Source organism: Natator depressus, chromosome 10 (assembly GCF_965152275.1).
Source record: "Natator depressus isolate rNatDep1 chromosome 10, rNatDep2.hap1, whole genome shotgun sequence".
Taxonomy (NCBI): domain Eukaryota; kingdom Metazoa; phylum Chordata; order Testudines; family Cheloniidae; genus Natator; species Natator depressus.
Genome location: NC_134243.1, coordinates 68,593,511 through 68,611,317, shown reverse-complemented (window position 1 = coordinate 68,611,317; position 17,807 = coordinate 68,593,511). Strand labels below are relative to the sequence as shown.

At 52.8% G+C, this 17,807-nt stretch overlaps 1 protein-coding gene across 2 annotated transcripts in view; it reads left to right on the top strand.

The window, feature by feature from the left end:
- WDR93 (WD repeat domain 93) overlaps positions 1 to 17,807 on the top strand; it is a 22,318-nt gene extending 4,511 nt beyond the window's left edge. Inside the window, exons 4-17 of one of the 2 annotated variants that reach the window (XM_074966458.1) lie at positions 189 to 253; positions 1,705 to 1,787; positions 2,651 to 2,774; positions 3,372 to 3,410; positions 4,447 to 4,534; positions 5,429 to 5,612; positions 5,865 to 5,935; positions 7,458 to 7,544; positions 8,386 to 8,517; positions 9,480 to 9,675; positions 10,374 to 10,434; positions 10,984 to 11,140; positions 12,337 to 12,520; positions 13,707 to 17,807. In XM_074966458.1, the coding sequence (XP_074822559.1) occupies positions 189 to 253; positions 1,705 to 1,787; positions 2,651 to 2,774; positions 3,372 to 3,410; positions 4,447 to 4,534; positions 5,429 to 5,612; positions 5,865 to 5,935; positions 7,458 to 7,544; positions 8,386 to 8,517; positions 9,480 to 9,675; positions 10,374 to 10,434; positions 10,984 to 11,140; positions 12,337 to 12,520; positions 13,707 to 13,806 (1,571 nt within the window). In that variant the 3' untranslated portion in view covers positions 13,807 to 17,807. The remainder of the gene's footprint in view (positions 1 to 188; positions 254 to 1,704; positions 1,788 to 2,650; positions 2,775 to 3,371; positions 3,411 to 4,446; positions 4,535 to 5,428; positions 5,613 to 5,864; positions 5,936 to 7,457; positions 7,545 to 8,385; positions 8,518 to 9,479; positions 9,676 to 10,373; positions 10,435 to 10,983; positions 11,141 to 12,336; positions 12,521 to 13,706) is intronic. The other variant, XM_074966460.1, reaches the window with a different exon arrangement.

The window sequence follows — 17,807 nt, the reverse complement described above, 5'->3', positions numbered from 1 at the left end:
TCTGTATTCCCTCTGGCTGGGGCCATCAGCACTGCTCTGTGTGTCACTAGACAGCAAGCTGTGGCCGAGTCTTCTGAGAGCCACAGAAGGCACCTAGTCCTAGTGCCGTTACTGCACCCTCCAAAGGAGCTGAGCTGCGCCCCTCACTCTCTTCCCACCCACTTCTTGCCTCTGTTTTTCTCTTCCAGGACTTGCCCGTCTCTTTTATTTTTACAAAGACAGCCTGCTGCTCATTAAAGTCCTAAACGAAGTGGTAAGTCCTCTGTGTGTGCCATGGGCACTGAGGCAAAAGTCTCTATTTAATAAATAATCACGGTTACTAACAGCACTCAGGAAACATGTGGCTAAGGGCAGCAGCTGGAATGGAGATCAGAGGTCCTGGTAACTGGGTCAGTGGTGCATAACTCACCTGTAATCCCCTTTGAACTCGCATTATCCCTGGTACAGACCCCAGGTTATGCCCAGAATCTCCTCTGAGATGTCAAAATCCCAGAGGTGCATCAGCATTCAGCAACAAACTAACTCAACACTAAAGAAGCCTGTCTTCAAAAATGTGGAGTCTGACTCTGGCGGACTGGGCCAGAGCTACTCAGGCACAGGGGTGGGGGGGCTCTGGGCTGAAGGGGCTCAGGCAGAGGGGCTCTGGGCTGGGGGGGCTTGGGCCAAGGGGTGGCGGAGCTGGGGGGGCTCTGGGCTGGGGCACAATTTGTACTTGTTTCCCCTCTTTAGCTTGTTGAAAAGCTTCTCGGCCCTCCCAAGCCACTCACAGGGGGCTGGGCCTCGGGCTATAGCTGCATGTCAAGACTTTGGGGACTCTGGCCACCCGGCAGGTTCTTGGCCCCCCTCCCCTTCTGTGCGCTGCACACCTCCTTTGTGACAAACCCCACAGGGCAGCAGGGCGTCCCATTGTTGCCATCCCTGGCTTCAGAGAATCCCTCAGGCTGGGCAACAGGCACACGGACCCTGCAGGCATGCTCTCTGCAAACACCCCCACTGCCCAAGGCCAGCCTTACATGGATCACAGACACCCTGGATGCCCCATGACCAAAGGAACGAGCCTTTGCTCAGGCTTTGGGAAGAGCCTCTCTGGGCTGAAGGCTCCCCACTGAGGGCCAAAACCATAGGTGGCTGTAGAGATTCCTGTCCCAGTCTTCAAGGCCCTGCCCCGTCTACCCCCTGCCAGTCTGTGCTCTCAGCTCTCTCTGCCTTTATCACCTTTGCTTTGCCCATGCCACTGCTTCCTTCTTGCCTTTCTCCCATGCTCCTCCCCCTGCGGAAGATACATTCTGCACCTGCTGGTGCGCGTGAGTGGCTTTCAAGGGTAGCCCAATGCAGAGCCTGCTGCACTAAGCCGGTGGAGGCCTGACTCTGATGAGGTGTGGAGCTGAAGAAAATGGACACCACAGTTTAGCCCAATGCGCACAGAAAAAGGCACCTCTGGCCTCCAGCCCTACCTGAGAATCCTGGAGCACTGTGAGGTGCAGGAGCAAACCCCCAAGAACAAGGGCATCTTCTCCTCCCCTCCTGCTCCTACACCAACCCTCTGCGCATGGAACGTTCTTCCCAGACCTGTTCCCGGGGCGCCTGCCTCTTTTCAGTCAAATTCCCGGGTCCATTAGCAATAAGGGCACACCACAGCAAGCATCACTGTCCCTTTTCAGCAGCCCCAGCCTTTTCTGATGCTGGCATGCCTTTCTTTGGCAGGAAGAGATCAGCAAGAGAAACACCTGTGTGGAGGCGGAGCTCTCCCAGGGGGGCGATTATGCAGGCATCCTGCTGCAAGGCAAGTCCTGTTGGGATCCAGGAAGTTTATCAGATGCTGGCTGTCCTGCTTCAATGGGTGGGGCCTGCAGCTCATGGAGCTTTGTAAAACTTACTCACCAGTCTAGGGAACATCCTCTGGGATTCCCCAGTGCCCTCCTGAGTCACCCCAACGTGTCCCTCCAGCCAAGGAGGGCTGACACTTCTCCCTTTCATCTGCCAAAGGCCCGGCAGGGACCCAGCCCGTGCGGCCAGCTAATCCTGGAAGGCAGCTCGCTCTGGGGCTGGTCAGTGGTGCCTCTGGGTCTGCCAGACAGGCCATTCAAAGCAAAGCAGACTCTCTCCTCCTGCTCTAATCACCAACCCCGGCTCCTCAACCCTGTCCCCAGGCCCCACATTTACACTGGGAGCATATGGGCCTGTATACTGAGAGGCTCTCTGCTGTGACACAGGCTGGAGAACTGCACAGAGAGGCTCTTCCTGAACCTGCTGCAGCAAACAACCCTCGCCAAAGCACAGGGGTTTCCTCGTCACAATTCTAGTCTCAGAGCAGTGAGAGCCACGTGAATGCCCTCTTCTGCCCCAGCAGGGTCTTTGTGCCCCACAAAGGGGCTCTGGTGGAACCCTGAGGGCTAGAAAAGCAGGACATGTGACACCCCACAGGCAGCCAATAGGAGACCACTTTGCAACATGACCCAGTGAGTATAGCTCCAGTCCCTAGATCAGCATCCCCGACACGGGGCTTTGTGGGAATATGAGCTGGGGGATCCTACATTTGAAAGGGAACCCTAATCCCGTTCTTGAGGGTACACAACAGCAGCGTCCTCTTGCCTGAGAGACCTTTTCTCCTCCTTTCCAATTGCTCAATGCAGTTTCCCAATGCAGGCAGCACAGAGGCTTGGCTGGAGATCTACCGATTGCCTAAGGATTCCTGGCTGAAGGAGACAGACCATGCCCAGGCAGCTGCAGTAGTGTCATCTTTCAGAGAGAGGAGGTTCAGCCAGGCGTCGACGGTGCAAAATGTTTTTCTTTCCTACCGAGATATCTTCTGTCTTGCCCTTTCACCTCCATCTCTTTCCATAGCCCTTGTTCTCACAGCTCCACCAGGCTGAGCGGGTTTGTCAGCACACTGATGGGGAAGAAAGTGGGGACATTGTCACCCAACCCACATTTCACAAACCCCTCGTATTGTTGGGCCACTCTTGTCATCCACAGGACAAGTTTTCCAAGGAGGTTCCTCGAGATCAGAGGCCAGAATTCAATGTGCTCTCCTCCCCATAAGTATTGCCCCCAACTGGGGAGGCATCCAGTGCAGGGTGGTTTCTCAGGCAGCCATTTCTACCCCCTGAAATGCCCTTCATACTGGCAGAATGGCCAAAAAGGGCCTTAGTGTAACTGAGAATTGGGTGAGGTATCTCCAAGTATGAGTCAGGGAAGCTGATCCTCCAGTCTGGGCTTCTTTGAATTGGCTTCATTTTTCAGTCCCATGCCAAAGAGAAGACCTGGCTGTGTGTCAGAGCCCCACTTGCTCAGGTGGAGAAGGGGATGCTCTGGATTACCATGGTCAGCTTGTATGAACTAACCACAGCCTCTTTCATTTTCCTTGGCAGAAAAGTCTGGAACTGCCAGGAGAGGGCTCTGCAGAAACGGTAACTAAGGCCTGAGTGAGAACTTACCAAGCTCTCCAGGAAGATTATAGATGTTGAGTTGGTGGCCGCACTTTGAACCCCCTGCATCCCACCTTTTGGGGAGGAGCACCAGGAATCTGGGTCACACTCTTTGTTCTAAGCATCCAGTAGATCCATTCCAGTGTTCACCTGGGCTAGTCCCCGCCAGACCCGAGATCAGCAGAGGCTGGCCTTGCCATTTAACAGGAGTTGCTCTTCAGCACTGACAGGCCAGCTCCCCGCCCCCAATGACTCAGACCCAAGGCAAATGAACACCTAACATTCCCTTCTCTACTGCTCCAAGTACTCATGTCAAGAACTCCCCTTCGCCCTTGCATACACCTAGGTCCTCAGTCTCACTAATCCCCATGCAGGTACCTAGCCACGTCTCTGTGCAAGGACCAGTGCTGACGGCAGGAAGCTGATGCTGGCCTCCTGCTTGTGGCAAGTGTCCGATTCCCCATTCCCAACCAAGCAGAGGGGATTCTACCCCATCACAGGTCCCTTGAAGCCCACACTAGTTCTTGTACTCAGCAGCAATCTGAGTATCCCTCACCTCTGATCCACTCTCACTGGAGCCTGAAGACATCACATACTGTTCCCAGGACCATGCTGTATCCGGGGACCTTTGGGGAGGGATCTCTAATGGTAGTTAGGGTACCCTAAAGGGTAGGGTATTTGGAGCACTGGGTGATGGGGCATCTGGGGAAGAGCTGAGGGTGGAGCGCTAATGCAAGCAGGATCCCATGGGGCTGTGTATGTTTCCCTTCTGATGGAAGCTCTGGCTCCCTCAGGCCCATGGGACATGGCCTACATAGTGGACACAGTGACAGTGGGAGCAGCATGCTGGGAGGGGAACTCTGCAAACCCTTCCTGGGAGGAGGGTTTGATTCCCAGGGGAACAATTCTGCAGGTGTTCAGCTGTGACAACTTCGTTGTTGGTAGCATGAGGCAGCATAGGCCACAGAGTAGCTCCTGGAAGTGCCCGTGCTCAGGGTGACTGTCTCTTCCGTTGCAGGAATCACCTATGTCTGCAAACAGAGTTGAAACTAAGCTGAGTCCCCCAGTGCTGCTGCTGAAGGTCAGGTCGCCCAAACCTCTGACAGGTCAGGCCCCTTCTCTCGGGCCCTTTGTTTTTGGTGGGGAAGTGGGAATTTACTCAAGTCTGGTTAAATAATAATGGTTGTGTCTCTCTGCATATTTCTCTCTCTCTTTAGGTGCTTGTATGTGTCTGTCTCTTTGTGTTTCTCTCTGTGTGAGTGGCTGGATAGCAACATAAAGATCAAAACTTACAGTAAAATGCCCACTGGCTCCACCCTGCCCCTTGCCTGTGGCTCATCTCTGATCCTGGACTGGGACTCGCTGCTTACTTAGCTGTTAGTATCCCAGCTGCATTAGTGATGCATCACCTCTATTAATGATTATTATGTATATTACAGTGGTGCCCAAAGGCCCCACCCGTGACCAAGGCTCTATGGTAGTGGGGTACGGCGCACACACATGCAGATACGATCCCTACCCCATGGAGCTTTGAATCTTGTCCTCTTGCTTACTGCCTGGTCTTCGTGGCCTTTCCTCTCCTCCATCCTTATTCTTACCAAAAGCAGTGCCAGGCCCAGCCTGGCTGTCTGAGCCCACATGATCCCTATCCAATACCAGCTATACAGGGGTAGAGCAGCTGATCAGAGAGACGAGCACAGAGGGAGGCAGCCTGGGGTTTAGGCCCTTTCCCCAGGGATAGGTGAGGCAGAAAGCAGCCACCATTGCTTTTGTAAAAGGAGTTGGCTCCTGGCCATGGACCTGGGCCTTATGCTAGGTCAAAGGCCTGTGAGAGGTGCTTCCACCCAAAGGAGGAGAATGGACTCAAGTCTCCCACCTCCATGATGGTATGACCCTACATGAAAGGGGAAGGGTTACCCCTCCCCCAAAAGCTTTCGTAGATCTCAATGGATTCTGCTTCTTCTGGGTCTCTTTCTCCCCCCTTGGTGTTCACGATCCAGGAAGCACTTTTAAAAGCCCTTTGGAGGCCTTGATGAAGATTGATGATGGCAGTGTGATCGGCTTGGGACAGAATCACGTGATCAAAGACTACCAATGGGAACAGCAGGACGCAATCTTTCGCAGCATCTTCCAAAAGCATCTGGAGAGAGAAAGTGAGCCTGACAGCAAGGAGGAGAAACCCAGGTGAGAGGGATGCAGGAGTGCAGCTCCAACCCTTGCATGCTGGCATTTCAGCCCAGGGATTCACAGGAGTTGCCATCACACACCGCCATCTCCAGGGCACTTCCCAACTGTTACTCTGAACTGGGGCCCAAGACGTTGGCTCCCTGGTCCCAAGCCATTAGGGTATGGCCACAGCCACTCCTGATCATGTTGAATTGCCCTGTTTATCAAGGTATTTCCGTAGCATGTATTTATTATCCCTTCCTTTCTCAGCCATGCTGTGTTTCATTTTCTCCTGCCCGGCCGGATACTGCAGATCGGACCTGAAATCAAAGCACAGCCAGGTAATATAAAGCGGATAGACAGAATGCATAATTAACCTGTGGAACTTACTGCTGCAGGATATTGAGTTTCAAACTAGATCAGGCACTGTTATGACAAAGAATAGCATCTGCAAAGACATAAGCTCAGATGAAAATGATAAGGGCTATCAATCCTCATGCACTAGACACATGTAAAATGCTAGCTGGGTTCATAAGAACTTGCCCCATGGTCTGTTACTGTACAAGAGAAGATTTATATCCTCCTCTGCAGCATCTGACATTGGTCACCCTGGGAGGGAGGATGCGGGACTAGAGGGATGATTGGCTACTTTCTTGTGGCCCTAACCAAAGCAGGGTGAAGTGGGCACTGCCATAGGCCAGGAAGTGCTGTGAGTGGGCCAAGGGCAACAGGTGTCATTGCTTACTGCCTTCCTCTGGTTCATGATTCAGCGGTGAAGCTCTCTGTCCGTGTGCAGCCGTCTCTTTGTTTATAATTTAGCAGTCACAGAAACTGCTGCAACAGATGTTCCCAATCAGTGATGCATGGAGAACTGGCTCTCTTTCTTCTTCCCAGATGAGAGAAACAGGGCGGGAGGGAGGAAGAGAAGAGCAGAAGGTGCCCATGAGGTTAATTGTCCCTTGTGAAGAAAAGTTCTTATTGCACTAAAGAAGCCCCAAATCCATAAATGCTTTCCCCCGGTACTCTGTCAGAGGGATGCTCTGGGTTTACGAATGACAGAGAGTCAGGGCCAGGCGATGGGGAATGGGAGGGGAGATCTCCTGACACAATCTCCCTGTTAATATGTGGCTCCCACTGTGGACACATTTGAGCACGCCCCATGCTCCTGACTGGCTGAGTCACTGTGGCAGCTTGGCTGCTGTGGATACAGTAAAAGAAACAGCCTTCCTTTTGCTGAACTAACTGGTGTCACCAGCATTTTAACCAGCAGTTCCCGTCCTCAGGCAGGCCAGCAAGTGGCACCAGTGCATTAGCCTGCCATCTTTGTGCCAACGTCTCATCACTCAAACCAGCTGTGTGGCCCAGACCCCAAGGAAGTTGTCATAGGTCAGGTGCCTGCTGCTCTCAATATATGCTGGCACTGGGGGGCATGGCTCTTGAAGGTAGAGGGGCATAGTTCTCACACCATTGCACAGCAAATCTCTCTCTCCAAACACGTCTGTGTCCCCAGTGGGTTTGGGTTGATTGGGCTTCCTGCTGCCTGGACCACCTCTTGTAATGGGGACTGCCAGGTGTGGGGGAGAAGCTGGTGCGGGGAGGGGGTGACATAGGTTGTCAGAACAGACAGGCAGGGAAAGAAATATCACCAAGAATAAGAACTTTTGTTCTGTTTCAGGCTCTGAATGAGCAACTCCAAGGGATGCGGAGCCCAGATAAGTTTCTCCAGTGTGCTGATGCAGCTGGCACAGGAGACTTCTCTGTGTAGCTCAGATTCCCTCAACTCCTGGGACTGTTTTTAGGGGAAGCAACCCAGGCTTTCGAGCTGCCCACTCCCCTCTCCTTTCTCTGATCTCCCTCTTCCAGACGTGCCCACTGGCATCACTGTGCATTGGAAAGGAAGCCACAATCTCTGCCTGTATTTACTCACCCGGCCATCAAAGGAGAAAATGGGTAAGAAGCGAAAGGATGGGGGGCAGGAGGGTTCTTATTTTCAAACTTCTGCTGTAGATTTCAAAAGAAAGTGGTTTGTACTAAAAGGCTTTTCCCTTTAACCCTGCACTGGCAGGAGATCTTCTGACCTTTCCCAATAGGGCCCCCTTGGATCTTCCTGACCTGAAAAGGGCCCCCACGGTCAGGCTGACATTTCCCAGAGGGCACGGCCCCTGACTTTTTCCATACCTTTTGCCCTGGTAGGGCACCGTATGTTTGTCCCCATGGAGCTCAGTCTCCCACAGCCTCAGCATTTCTGATTCAGTCATTCATAGCAACCAGCAGTGAGCTCACAGCAGGGAGGGAAACTGGGTCTGACCTGAGAGTGCTTCCACCCTGCCCAGGTAGGAGGAAGAGGCTTAAGGGCTAAAAGTCTAATGACACCAGGAAGGGGATTGTTCTCCCAGACAAGCTGGGATGGGAACCCTGCAAAGGCAGCATCCTTAGCCCCATGGCTGGGGGGCAGGGAGTACTTCATTTCACTCTCAGTTGGCCAATGTTGAGAGGGGGTTGAGCCAGCTTTCATTAGCTAGAAGAAGTGAGACATAGGAGAGGAGAGGAACTGGCCCCATGGCTCACATTTCTCCATGAGGCCAGGGTGGCAGCTGGATGGTGAGGATTTCCAGATGGACAGTGTCCCAAGTGAGGCCACTGCAGCAGGCGGCTCCTGACCTGCACCCACCGTACTCAGCCCCAGAAGGCTGACACACACCAGGGGCTGATGTGGAGGGACGGGGACGGGGACTCCCCTTCTCCCTGAAGATGAGGCTCAGCTGTTCAGAGGCCATGCTTCTCCCTCCAGATGCTGAGCTAAAACCGGACACTGTCTGGCCATGTGCTGCTCCAATCACCTGCTCAGCTGTCACCTCCTGCTCCTCTTACATGGCTCTGGCATGTGAAGATGGGACGATAACGGTGTGGGACAGAAGTCTAGGTGAGCTCTCCCATTGCTGGAATTGTTGGGGACTTGGGGGTCTGGATGTGCAGGCTCTGGATCACAGAGGGGTTTTCAAGACCATTTTCCAAAAAAACCTGCAGGCTCGCTTGTTCCCTAGCCACAGGTGGCCAAACATCCCAGGTGGCCTTAGCTGAGTAGCAGAGTCTGTCATGTCACATGGCCCGAGTTTTCAGGGGCCAGGTCCAGTTCTGACAGAACTATCCCCTGTCCTGCAAGAGGACAGTGAAACCAAAATGCCTTTGGGGCTGGCCCACAGTTATGTTTGCAGCAGCTAAAGCTCCCAGTGCCCTGCTTGGATGGTTTTGGGACATTCCCCCAACTGGACGACGTAGCCTCACGCTATTTGTGGGGCTGAAGCAGTGTCACTACATCCTGACAGTCTGATTCCTGATGACAGGTTCACAGCATCACCAGGCTGTGTGCAATGACCCTCCCAGAGCAAAGTTCAAGAGCGTGCCGTATTCTGTACTTGGGCCGGTCCTTTGACTGCACCAGAGCAGGCCACAGTCCCACCCAAATCCATTGGTGATGCAGTGTGAGCAGGCTGTGATACTGCACCGCTACATGGCAAAGTAAAGTTTGGGTCCCTCGGGCCAAAGCTGAGAAGGTGGCAACCCTGCCATGCTGCACCATAGCCAGGAGGACTGCAGGCAAAATGAGCCCAAAACAGAACCTGGCCCAGTTCCTAGCTAAGCCAATAAGATTGAGTCATGCTCAACTTCCCTCCCATACAAGTCACTAGCTATCTATGGTACTAACAGAGGTGCCCATTAGTTCAGCATGGGTGGGGTGGAACCATGCTGAGCTTCCCTCACATGGAGGTCACCTCCTTGGAGCCAGGCTGTCTCTCTCTCCGGTGGAGGCCAGATTCAGTGCTGGCCCCTGTAACTCCAAACTGCTGTTTGTTCCTGACTGTTGGATGCTTGTGCCTTTCCCAGGGTTTCCGCTAGCTGTGACTGCCCTTCCAGAGGGATGTCTCAGCCGCACCATCCACTTCCTGCAGACATCTACAGCCCCAACGGACCAGCTGCCTAGGCCCAAAGTGCAGCTTCTGGTGCTGTGTACGGATGGGTCTCTCCACCTGGTTATAATATCAGGGCCCAGAGAGTCCAGGACCATGCTCCTGGCAGACAGGTGAGGTGGGTTCTGCTAGGCCACAGGGAGGTTGGTCACAGGCTAGATAAATTGTCTCAGTGGCGTGGTGGGGGTTCCCCTTGCTAGAAGAGAGTTGTAAACACTTTCCCTCCCCTTGGGAGACCTCACCACTGTCTTTGGGGAGGCAGGAAGCCACGCAGCAAACTCTCCCACCCCGTTATCGGTACCAAACACTCAACCTTAGCAGCAACAGTCACTTTGTTTAGCAATACACAATCACAGTCCTTCAGGCATGGATCGGGGCATCTCCTTCCCTCTGAGCTCTGGCTGATGCTGATGCACAGTGAGACACGAGCTCATGAGACCACAGGCTCAGGCTGCCCTTTGGCCTGTTCCTACAGCCCTGCCTGGAGCCATATCTCAGCCGACATTGTGCCTGCAGTAGCCACCGTGAGGTGTTGCTGGTGCCTGCTTGGCATTCTTCCAGGAGAGCTTGGAACAGAAGTTGGGGTGGAATTCCCTGACTTGTGCCTGCCTAACTCCCGTTTGCTCATGCTCCTGCCAATCTGACCTTTGATGGCAGGGCCAGCTCCCAGTTTGCTGCTCTCAGAAGGGCAGCATTTGGCCTAAATCCCCTGTGAACCCCTGAGTCATGCAGTGCAGCTCTCGCTCTCCTGTCTCCTCAAAGTGCTGCGTCTGCACCCAAGCAGCATCCTAAGGGTGGGTTTATTTTACAGGTCGGAGGACCCAGATCAGACCATCAGTGCAGTAGCACCGATTCCAGCCTTACCTGGTGCAGTGAGTGTTACAAGTCACCCCCTCTAGGGCCCGGTGTCCTCTGAAGTGCATGACTGTGCAGTAGGGCCTGGGGGCACAGCACTAGCAGCTGGCCTCAGTCACCAAGCACTGAGGTGAGGCCTGAGTGGCAGCACCCCCAGGAAATCCCAGAGGTGTGGAGAGGTCACAAGGCAAGTCCAGCCCAACCCAGTTATAAACTACAGGTGGAATGTGGAGCCCTGTGACCAGCGGAGATGGACAGCCATTTCCAAACAGGCACCAGGACCTTGTGGAAAATAAAGGGTTAAAAGCATCTGGCCGGAGCCAGCCCTAGCGCAGCGAGTGGTGCTCTGCTGTTGCACCTCAGTCCTGACCCACAGCATTTTTGCTATTGCAGCCCTGGGTTCTCCACACAGCTCCGGCCCATGCTCCTCATTTCCGGTCTGCAGGGTTCCTGCATCCCGCTAAGGATTTCAGGGCTCTCTCTCCTGCCCCAGACCCAGCCCAGGGAAACGGGAATGGCCCTGCAAGTGCTCTCCATGCAGCTTCTGTGCCCTGCTGCTATTTCAGGTGCTGGTGTTCTCCTGGGATGGCACAGTGTGCCTCACAGACACTGCCGCGCCACGGCCTGTTTGCCACTTCATCACCCCACCCTCTCACACAGTAGCATCGCCCTGGCAACCGGTGTTTACCGTGGATACCACGAACCACGGCCTGCTCCTCCGAGGTAGGGAGTCTGGCACAGAAGGGAACGGGTGGAGGGAACTACCTGCTACCATGCACTCCTGTCACAGGTGGGAGGGGAAAGGGGGCCCTAGGTCTCCAGCTCCTGGAGTGGTTTCAAGCTAGCAAGTCCTAGGAGGCAGAAGGGTCAACTCACAATATGAAATGGGGGTGGGGTCTCCCCATGTGGTTGCCAGATCTGCACAAGCTGCCCTGGACGCTAGGCCGATTAGCATTGTTGTGCAGCATCTGTGTGCCGGTATCTGTCTGCACGCTGGCCCCCCTGAAAGCTGCTCACAAGTCGTACGCTGGCCTTTCAGTGCCTCCTACTGGTGAGAGGCAGCAGGACTTGCATGGAGCAGCAGGGACTGAAAGCTTCGAACATCATTGCTCGGGCCATGGGAACTGCAGTGTGCGTCCCATGCGTCAATCACTGTACAGGCTGAACTGGGCCAAGGTAACAGGCTGAGTAGACTGGCTGCCTCCCCTTTCCCTGAAGCTGGTCTCCTGGAGAAGAGGGTACTGGTGCTGCTAGGATGAAATTTTTGGTTGACTTTGAGTGCTTGTATCATTCCCCGTCAGCTGGTGCAGGAGTCCTCAGCCTTACTCATAGGGTGGGCAAGATGCTAGTTGAGGGAATGTTTTCTAGACATCTTCCGTCCTACTTGCCATCAGTTGGTTGCACCGCTCTTCCTGTTAGCCATCGCCTGGCCCCTCCTCCCTCCCATTTGTGATCTTAGAACATCCCTTCTGACAGTTTCTCAGGTAGCCCACTGCTGCAAGTAACACTGGGAAAGTATTGATGTATTAGTAGCTTCTCTAGGGTGATGTAGCAGCTGGGAACACTGGGGAGGAGGAGTGCATAGCCACGTGCATAGCCAACTCTTTGCCAGCCCCATGTGCTGCACAGGCCATGATGCGAGAACATCCATGCTGGTGGATTTCTAGCAGAACCCACTCCAGACCTTGGCCTGTGTGGCCAGCTGGTGGCTCAGGACTGTTTGGTCATTCGTGGTGATCGCTGCTCTAAATGAGGCCATTCGGGTCTTCCCCAGCTGAGTAGTTTGACATCAGAGCAGCCTTGAGAACAGTGTACGCAGATTGGTGCAGCCAGCTCCATGGTAGCCTTGGGTCACTCTTGGCCCCCTGTGATGGTTCTGCAGAATGTGCATCCTACATGTCCTCTCCTCTGGCACACAGGGGATGAGCAGCAGCAGCAGGCTGGTCCCCGGACACAGACCAAAGACAAGCAAAGCTCCATCTTCCTTTTTAATTTTGATTCCTACCTGTCCATGGAAGTTTTCCCAGCAGTACCGGAGCCTCCTCCTGAGTCCTTGCAGCACTTGCCATGGGTCGAGAGATGTGACATTTTCCTCCGTGACAGGTAAGCTTTTCCCACCAGGAAGTCTGCAGTGTTGGAAGCTGGAACTTGGCTCACACTCCTGGTAGGGCAGGTCCTGCCCTAGACCACAAAGAGCCCAGTGAGGTTCCAGAATGGCCTGAGGCGGGATTGTGTGGATTGTGATGATTTGTTCTTACGTATCACTGGGGTGAGACTGGAGTAAACTCTGGGCTATACAGGGGGAGCTGGGTCTGTGCCAAAGAGCAGACAGACACTCCACCTCAAGCATCCAGCTCTGCCCCTGGGGACACTGCTCTGGGCATAGCAAGGGAGAGACTGTGGATCTCTCCAGATGATTCTGTTTCCCCATGCACACAATTGCAGGGCAGACTCCTCCTTTACTGAACATACACAGTAGGTTTCTCTGCTTGAGTAGGAGCTATTGCATCTTTGATTCAGGCTACATTAACTCCACCTGCTAGGCAGAGACTTTGCTATCTCATATTGTCACTAGATGGCAGTGTTACATCATTTACTGGATGACCTGTGTCTTGAGCTGTTACTTTTGGAAGACTGTCTGATCCAAGTCAATGGGAATCCTCCATTGACTTCAGTGGGCTTTGGATCAGGCCTTACGTTTGAGAGGCTGAAGCCTAGCGGTGGGGGTGGGGGGAAATGGCCTAGCAGGTTTCTGTTATCTAACACCTTTCTCTCTTCTCCTTCTGGGCCTGAGCCAGGAGAGTGGCAGGCTAGCTCAGGGCACAGAGAGCCTTTCATTCCTAGCACCAGCTCAGTAATGCCTCCCCTTTCCATAGATCTGTCCCAAGGAAAAGCCTTTCCAGCCTGCAGCTTTCTACTATTTAAATTGGCGACCCCCTTAGCCCATTGCTCTGACAGAACTCAAATCACCAACCACAGAAGGACAAGTTTGTAGCAGACCTTAGTTTAGTCCATAGCAGGTACACATGCAGCACCCTGATTTGTGCTCACACAGGCTATCGGATGAGACCACAAAATGGGGGGACAGCTTGGCTGCTGACATTCTAGCATCCCATCTCAGTGTCCTGAATGGCACATGAAGAGGTGTCTGGCTGTTCTAGATCTCGGTCTGCACTGGAGGTGGTGGTGGTCAATTCACACGGATTTATTTGTAATTGGTTCGGTAGAGCCCAGAGGGCTCAGGGACGGGGAAAAAACGAAGTCTGAGCCCCTGCCTTCTCTTTCTTAGGCTGCAGCGCCTGCCAGGACTCAGCCAGCAGGTACCCAAGTGCTGGAGCCAGCTGCGGAAGCATGCAGCCGCCCTGCAGAGGGAGAGCCGGAAGAAGTGATGGGGGCAGGAGGAGCTATAGTTAAGATCAACTTCACAGCCCTGGGTTGGCAGTAGGCCCACAAGCCTGGCCTAGCATTGGCATTTTAACAGCAAACTATTTATTTTAACTGACTAATCTCCACCTCAAGGCAGCTCAGCCCACTGACTGACTTTCCCACCTCTTACCCAAGCCCACTGATCAGCCCATGCCAGCAGGGAGCAGAGCCTCCTCCCCTCATTCATCAAGGGTACTTGCACCATGTTGGGGGCATTCTGATAGCAGTGTCTGCTCATCACAGGGAGGGACCCAGCAGCCCAGACAGCTGAGCTAGAGAAGGTGCAGTGCAGCTTTGAGTCCCACATGGACGTGGAAAGTCCAAGCCTAAGCAGCAGCTTCATGCATGCAGTTAGATCCGTATCCCTCCCTTTCAGTAAAGGCCTTCACACTGTCTGTCTGTCTGTCTGTGGTGCTTCAGAGGCTTGGCCCTGAAGTGGGATTGCTCTTCTATCCCATCAGCTTTGGGGCTCCCCACATGCTCATCCCCTTGCATTTTAACCAGCCTGGTGCCTGGGGATGGGAGAGAATAGGACAGTGAATGCAGATGGACAAAGGCACCATTGTCCCACATGGTATTGGTGGCCTTTAGCAGCAATAGGGAATCCAGATGTTCCCCTGAATCACAAGCTTTATTGACCAAGGATGGGCCAGCACAGTGTTAGAGGCCTATGCTGGCACTGGCCATGCCTCTAGATGCTTCTTCCAGCCAGTATCACTTCTCTACCCAAACCCCGTGTGAGGAAAGTGTTGCTCTCCATCTGGATCTTCAGTCAGCCCAACAAGATCTACCCATTTATCTAGGTCCTTGGCACTGTGGTATCTGGACCCCTGCCATGGGGAAGGGATGAGGAAGAACAGAAGAGAGCGGGAAGGCCTGAGAGAGATGGGAGGGAGGAGCAGAACAGTGCTGGGGGTTGGTTTGATTTCTAATCTCGCCTCCTTGCAGCCACACTAATCCTGCCATCTAAGCTGGGAACTATACAGAGCAAAGTCATTATTCCCGGACTCTGTCACTTGCCATGTCAGGGAAAGGGGGTGCCTGCAGCCCACAGAGCTGCCTCTGTGACACTCCTGGGTCTGAGGGTGTAGGAGTAAGACACTGGACTTGAGTCCCATGTGATAATGGAGAAATACTGACCACCTTTGGCCAGGAAATTCAGACTCCGTTCCCAGCAGTCCATGGAGGTGCTAGTTATTGGTAGGACATATGGGGTTGGGCACTGCCCTCCAAAGCTACCTCCGCTGTTACTTTCTCAGGATTGTAACTTCTACACTAGGCCTTGCTGGAAACCCAGAGCCAGGCAAACCTGGCGGTGCTCAGGATTTGTTCCTGTTTGATCACCAATTCTGCCTGGACCCAGCAGCTGTTCCTTGAGGAATCAATAAGAAGACTGAGTCATTCTGGACTGGAGAGGCTGCTAAAGGATTCCTGGGGGCTGCATGGGTCGGGGAGAGCTAGAACCACACTCACCCACCCTGCGGGTTGCTTAGAAGCAGATGTTAAGAAGAGCAGCATCAGGCTCAGTGTTTGTTACATGACTCCACTGAGCAGCAGAGGGAGTTCAGAGAAGGTGTTTTTGGTTTGAGCTGATCTATGGCCCAGGTCTGCGTTCCTTGTGTACCTGCAACTCCAAATGACTTCAGCAGGCTTTGAATCAATCAGTCCTTAGTTCTGGGGGTACGTTTGCCAAAAGGCTGAGGCCCAGCCTACGTAAGCTGGAGGCACAATGCCATCACTGGGGCACACGGAACAAGCACAAACTGCAGCTGCAAAGGAGAGCTTGCCCCTTGGGAAAGTCAGCCCTTAATAATTTAGCACTAGACAGTGCCACTGCTGCCTCCTTGTGGTCAGCTGCTGTCACTAGAACAGTGGGCTGCAGACTGCTGAATGCTTTGACTTTCAGTAAGCAATCTTCCCCTTTGGAGGCAGGTGGCAGGTCTGGGGAGAAGAGACCAACATCCTCCAGGGATATGCGACAGCAGGCAGGGCAGCAGTCACTGGGTTGCAGTCAGGTTCAAATCCCACAGGCTTTTCTCAAGTAGTTTGCCCTCTGACTTCAAACTGGGGTGTTTTGCCCAAGTGAGGACCAAGCTATTTTGCCATGAACGTTTGTGGCCTTTGTGACCTATGGGAGTACCATGCAATGGCTAGTAGGGCCCATTTCATCTATGGGGAATTCTCCAGGAAGGTGGCAATAAAGCAGCACACTAATGGTTGACTTTTTAGGCCCAGCTTTGTCATAAATTACATCTGTGGCTGGTTCCCGGACTCTGCACAGAGATTGTGACTCAACAGCAGACATCCTTCTGCTCCTAGTGCTACTCAGCTTGCATATGCTTCTAGTTACAATGCATCTTAAGGGTATGTGTCTCTTTACCAAAGACTTGAGCTCAGACCCTCAAGGGTATTTAGGCACCCACCTCCAACTGAAACCAAAAGTTTGTGCCTAAAAGCCTTTAAAATGTGGCCCTTGGGTCTGATCTTTTAAACACCACCAAAATGTGATTCTCATGACCACGGTAGTCCTGTTGGCTTCCAGGAGTCAGCAGCAAAGGGTGGTGCCTCAGATCATTATACAGAAGCTAGGAGAGAAGCCCAGCCTCGACAGAATGGGCCAAGATAGCAGAATGCTCTTGCAAATGCAGGAATATAAACCCTAGCCCCGTATAGAACTCTTCCCTGTGAATCTCCCCTATATTAGCAGCTTGTAACTGTTTGCATGGTAGGCTGCCTATAGTGGCTAATTTAACGCCCCCCAGATATTAGTTTTCCAAACCTCAAAGGCTCAGCATAGTATAAGCGATGGTCACATAAACACCACCCTATACCGGAAACCTACTGACTGCTATGCCTATCTACATGCCTCCAGCTTTCATCCAGACCACACCACACGATCCATTGTTGACAGCCAAGCTCTACGATACAACTGCATTTGCTCCAACCCCTCAGACAGAGACAAATACCTACAAGATCTCTATCAAGCATTCTTACAACTACAATACCCACCTGCGGAAGTGAAGAAACAGATTGACAGAGCCAGAAGAGTACCCAGAAGTCACCTACTACAGGACAGGCCCAACAAAGAAAATAACAGAACACCACTAGCCATCACCTTCAGCCCCCAACTAAAACCTCTCCAATGCATCATCAAGGATCTACAACCTATCCTGAAGGACGACCCATCACTCTCACAGATCTTGGGAGACAGGCCAGTCCTTGCTTACAGACAGCCCCCCAACCGGAAGCAAATACTCACCAGCAACCACACACCACACAACAGAACCACTAACCCAGGAACCTATCCTTGCAACAAAGCCCCTTGCCAACTCTGTCCACATATCTATTCAGGGGACACCATCATAGGGCCTAATCACATCAGCCACACTATCAGAGGCTCGTTCACCTGCACATCTACCAATGTGATATATGCCATCATGTGCCAGCAAAGCCCCTCTGCCATGTACATTGGTCAAACTGGACAGTCTCTACGTAAAAGAATAAATGGACACAAATCAGACGTCAAGAATTCTAAAAACCAGTCGGAGAACACTTCAATCTCTTTGGTCACTCGATTACAGACCTAAAAGTGGCAATTCTTCAACAAAAAAACTTCAAAAACAGACTCCAACGAGAGACTGCTGAATTGGAATTAATTTGCAAACTGGATACAATTAACTTAGGCTTGAATAAAGACTGGGAGTGGATGGGTCATTACACAAAGTAAAACGATTTCCCCATGTTTATTCCCCCGCCCCCCCGGCCTGTTCCTCAGATGGTCTTGTCAACTGCTGGAAATGGCCCACCTTGATACCTTGATTATCACAACAAAAGGTTCTCCCACCCCCCTACCGGTAATAGTTCACCTTACCTGATCACTCTCCTTACAGTGTGTATGGTAACACCCATTGTTTCATGTTCTCTGTGTATATAAATCTCCCCACTGTATTTTCCACTGAATGCA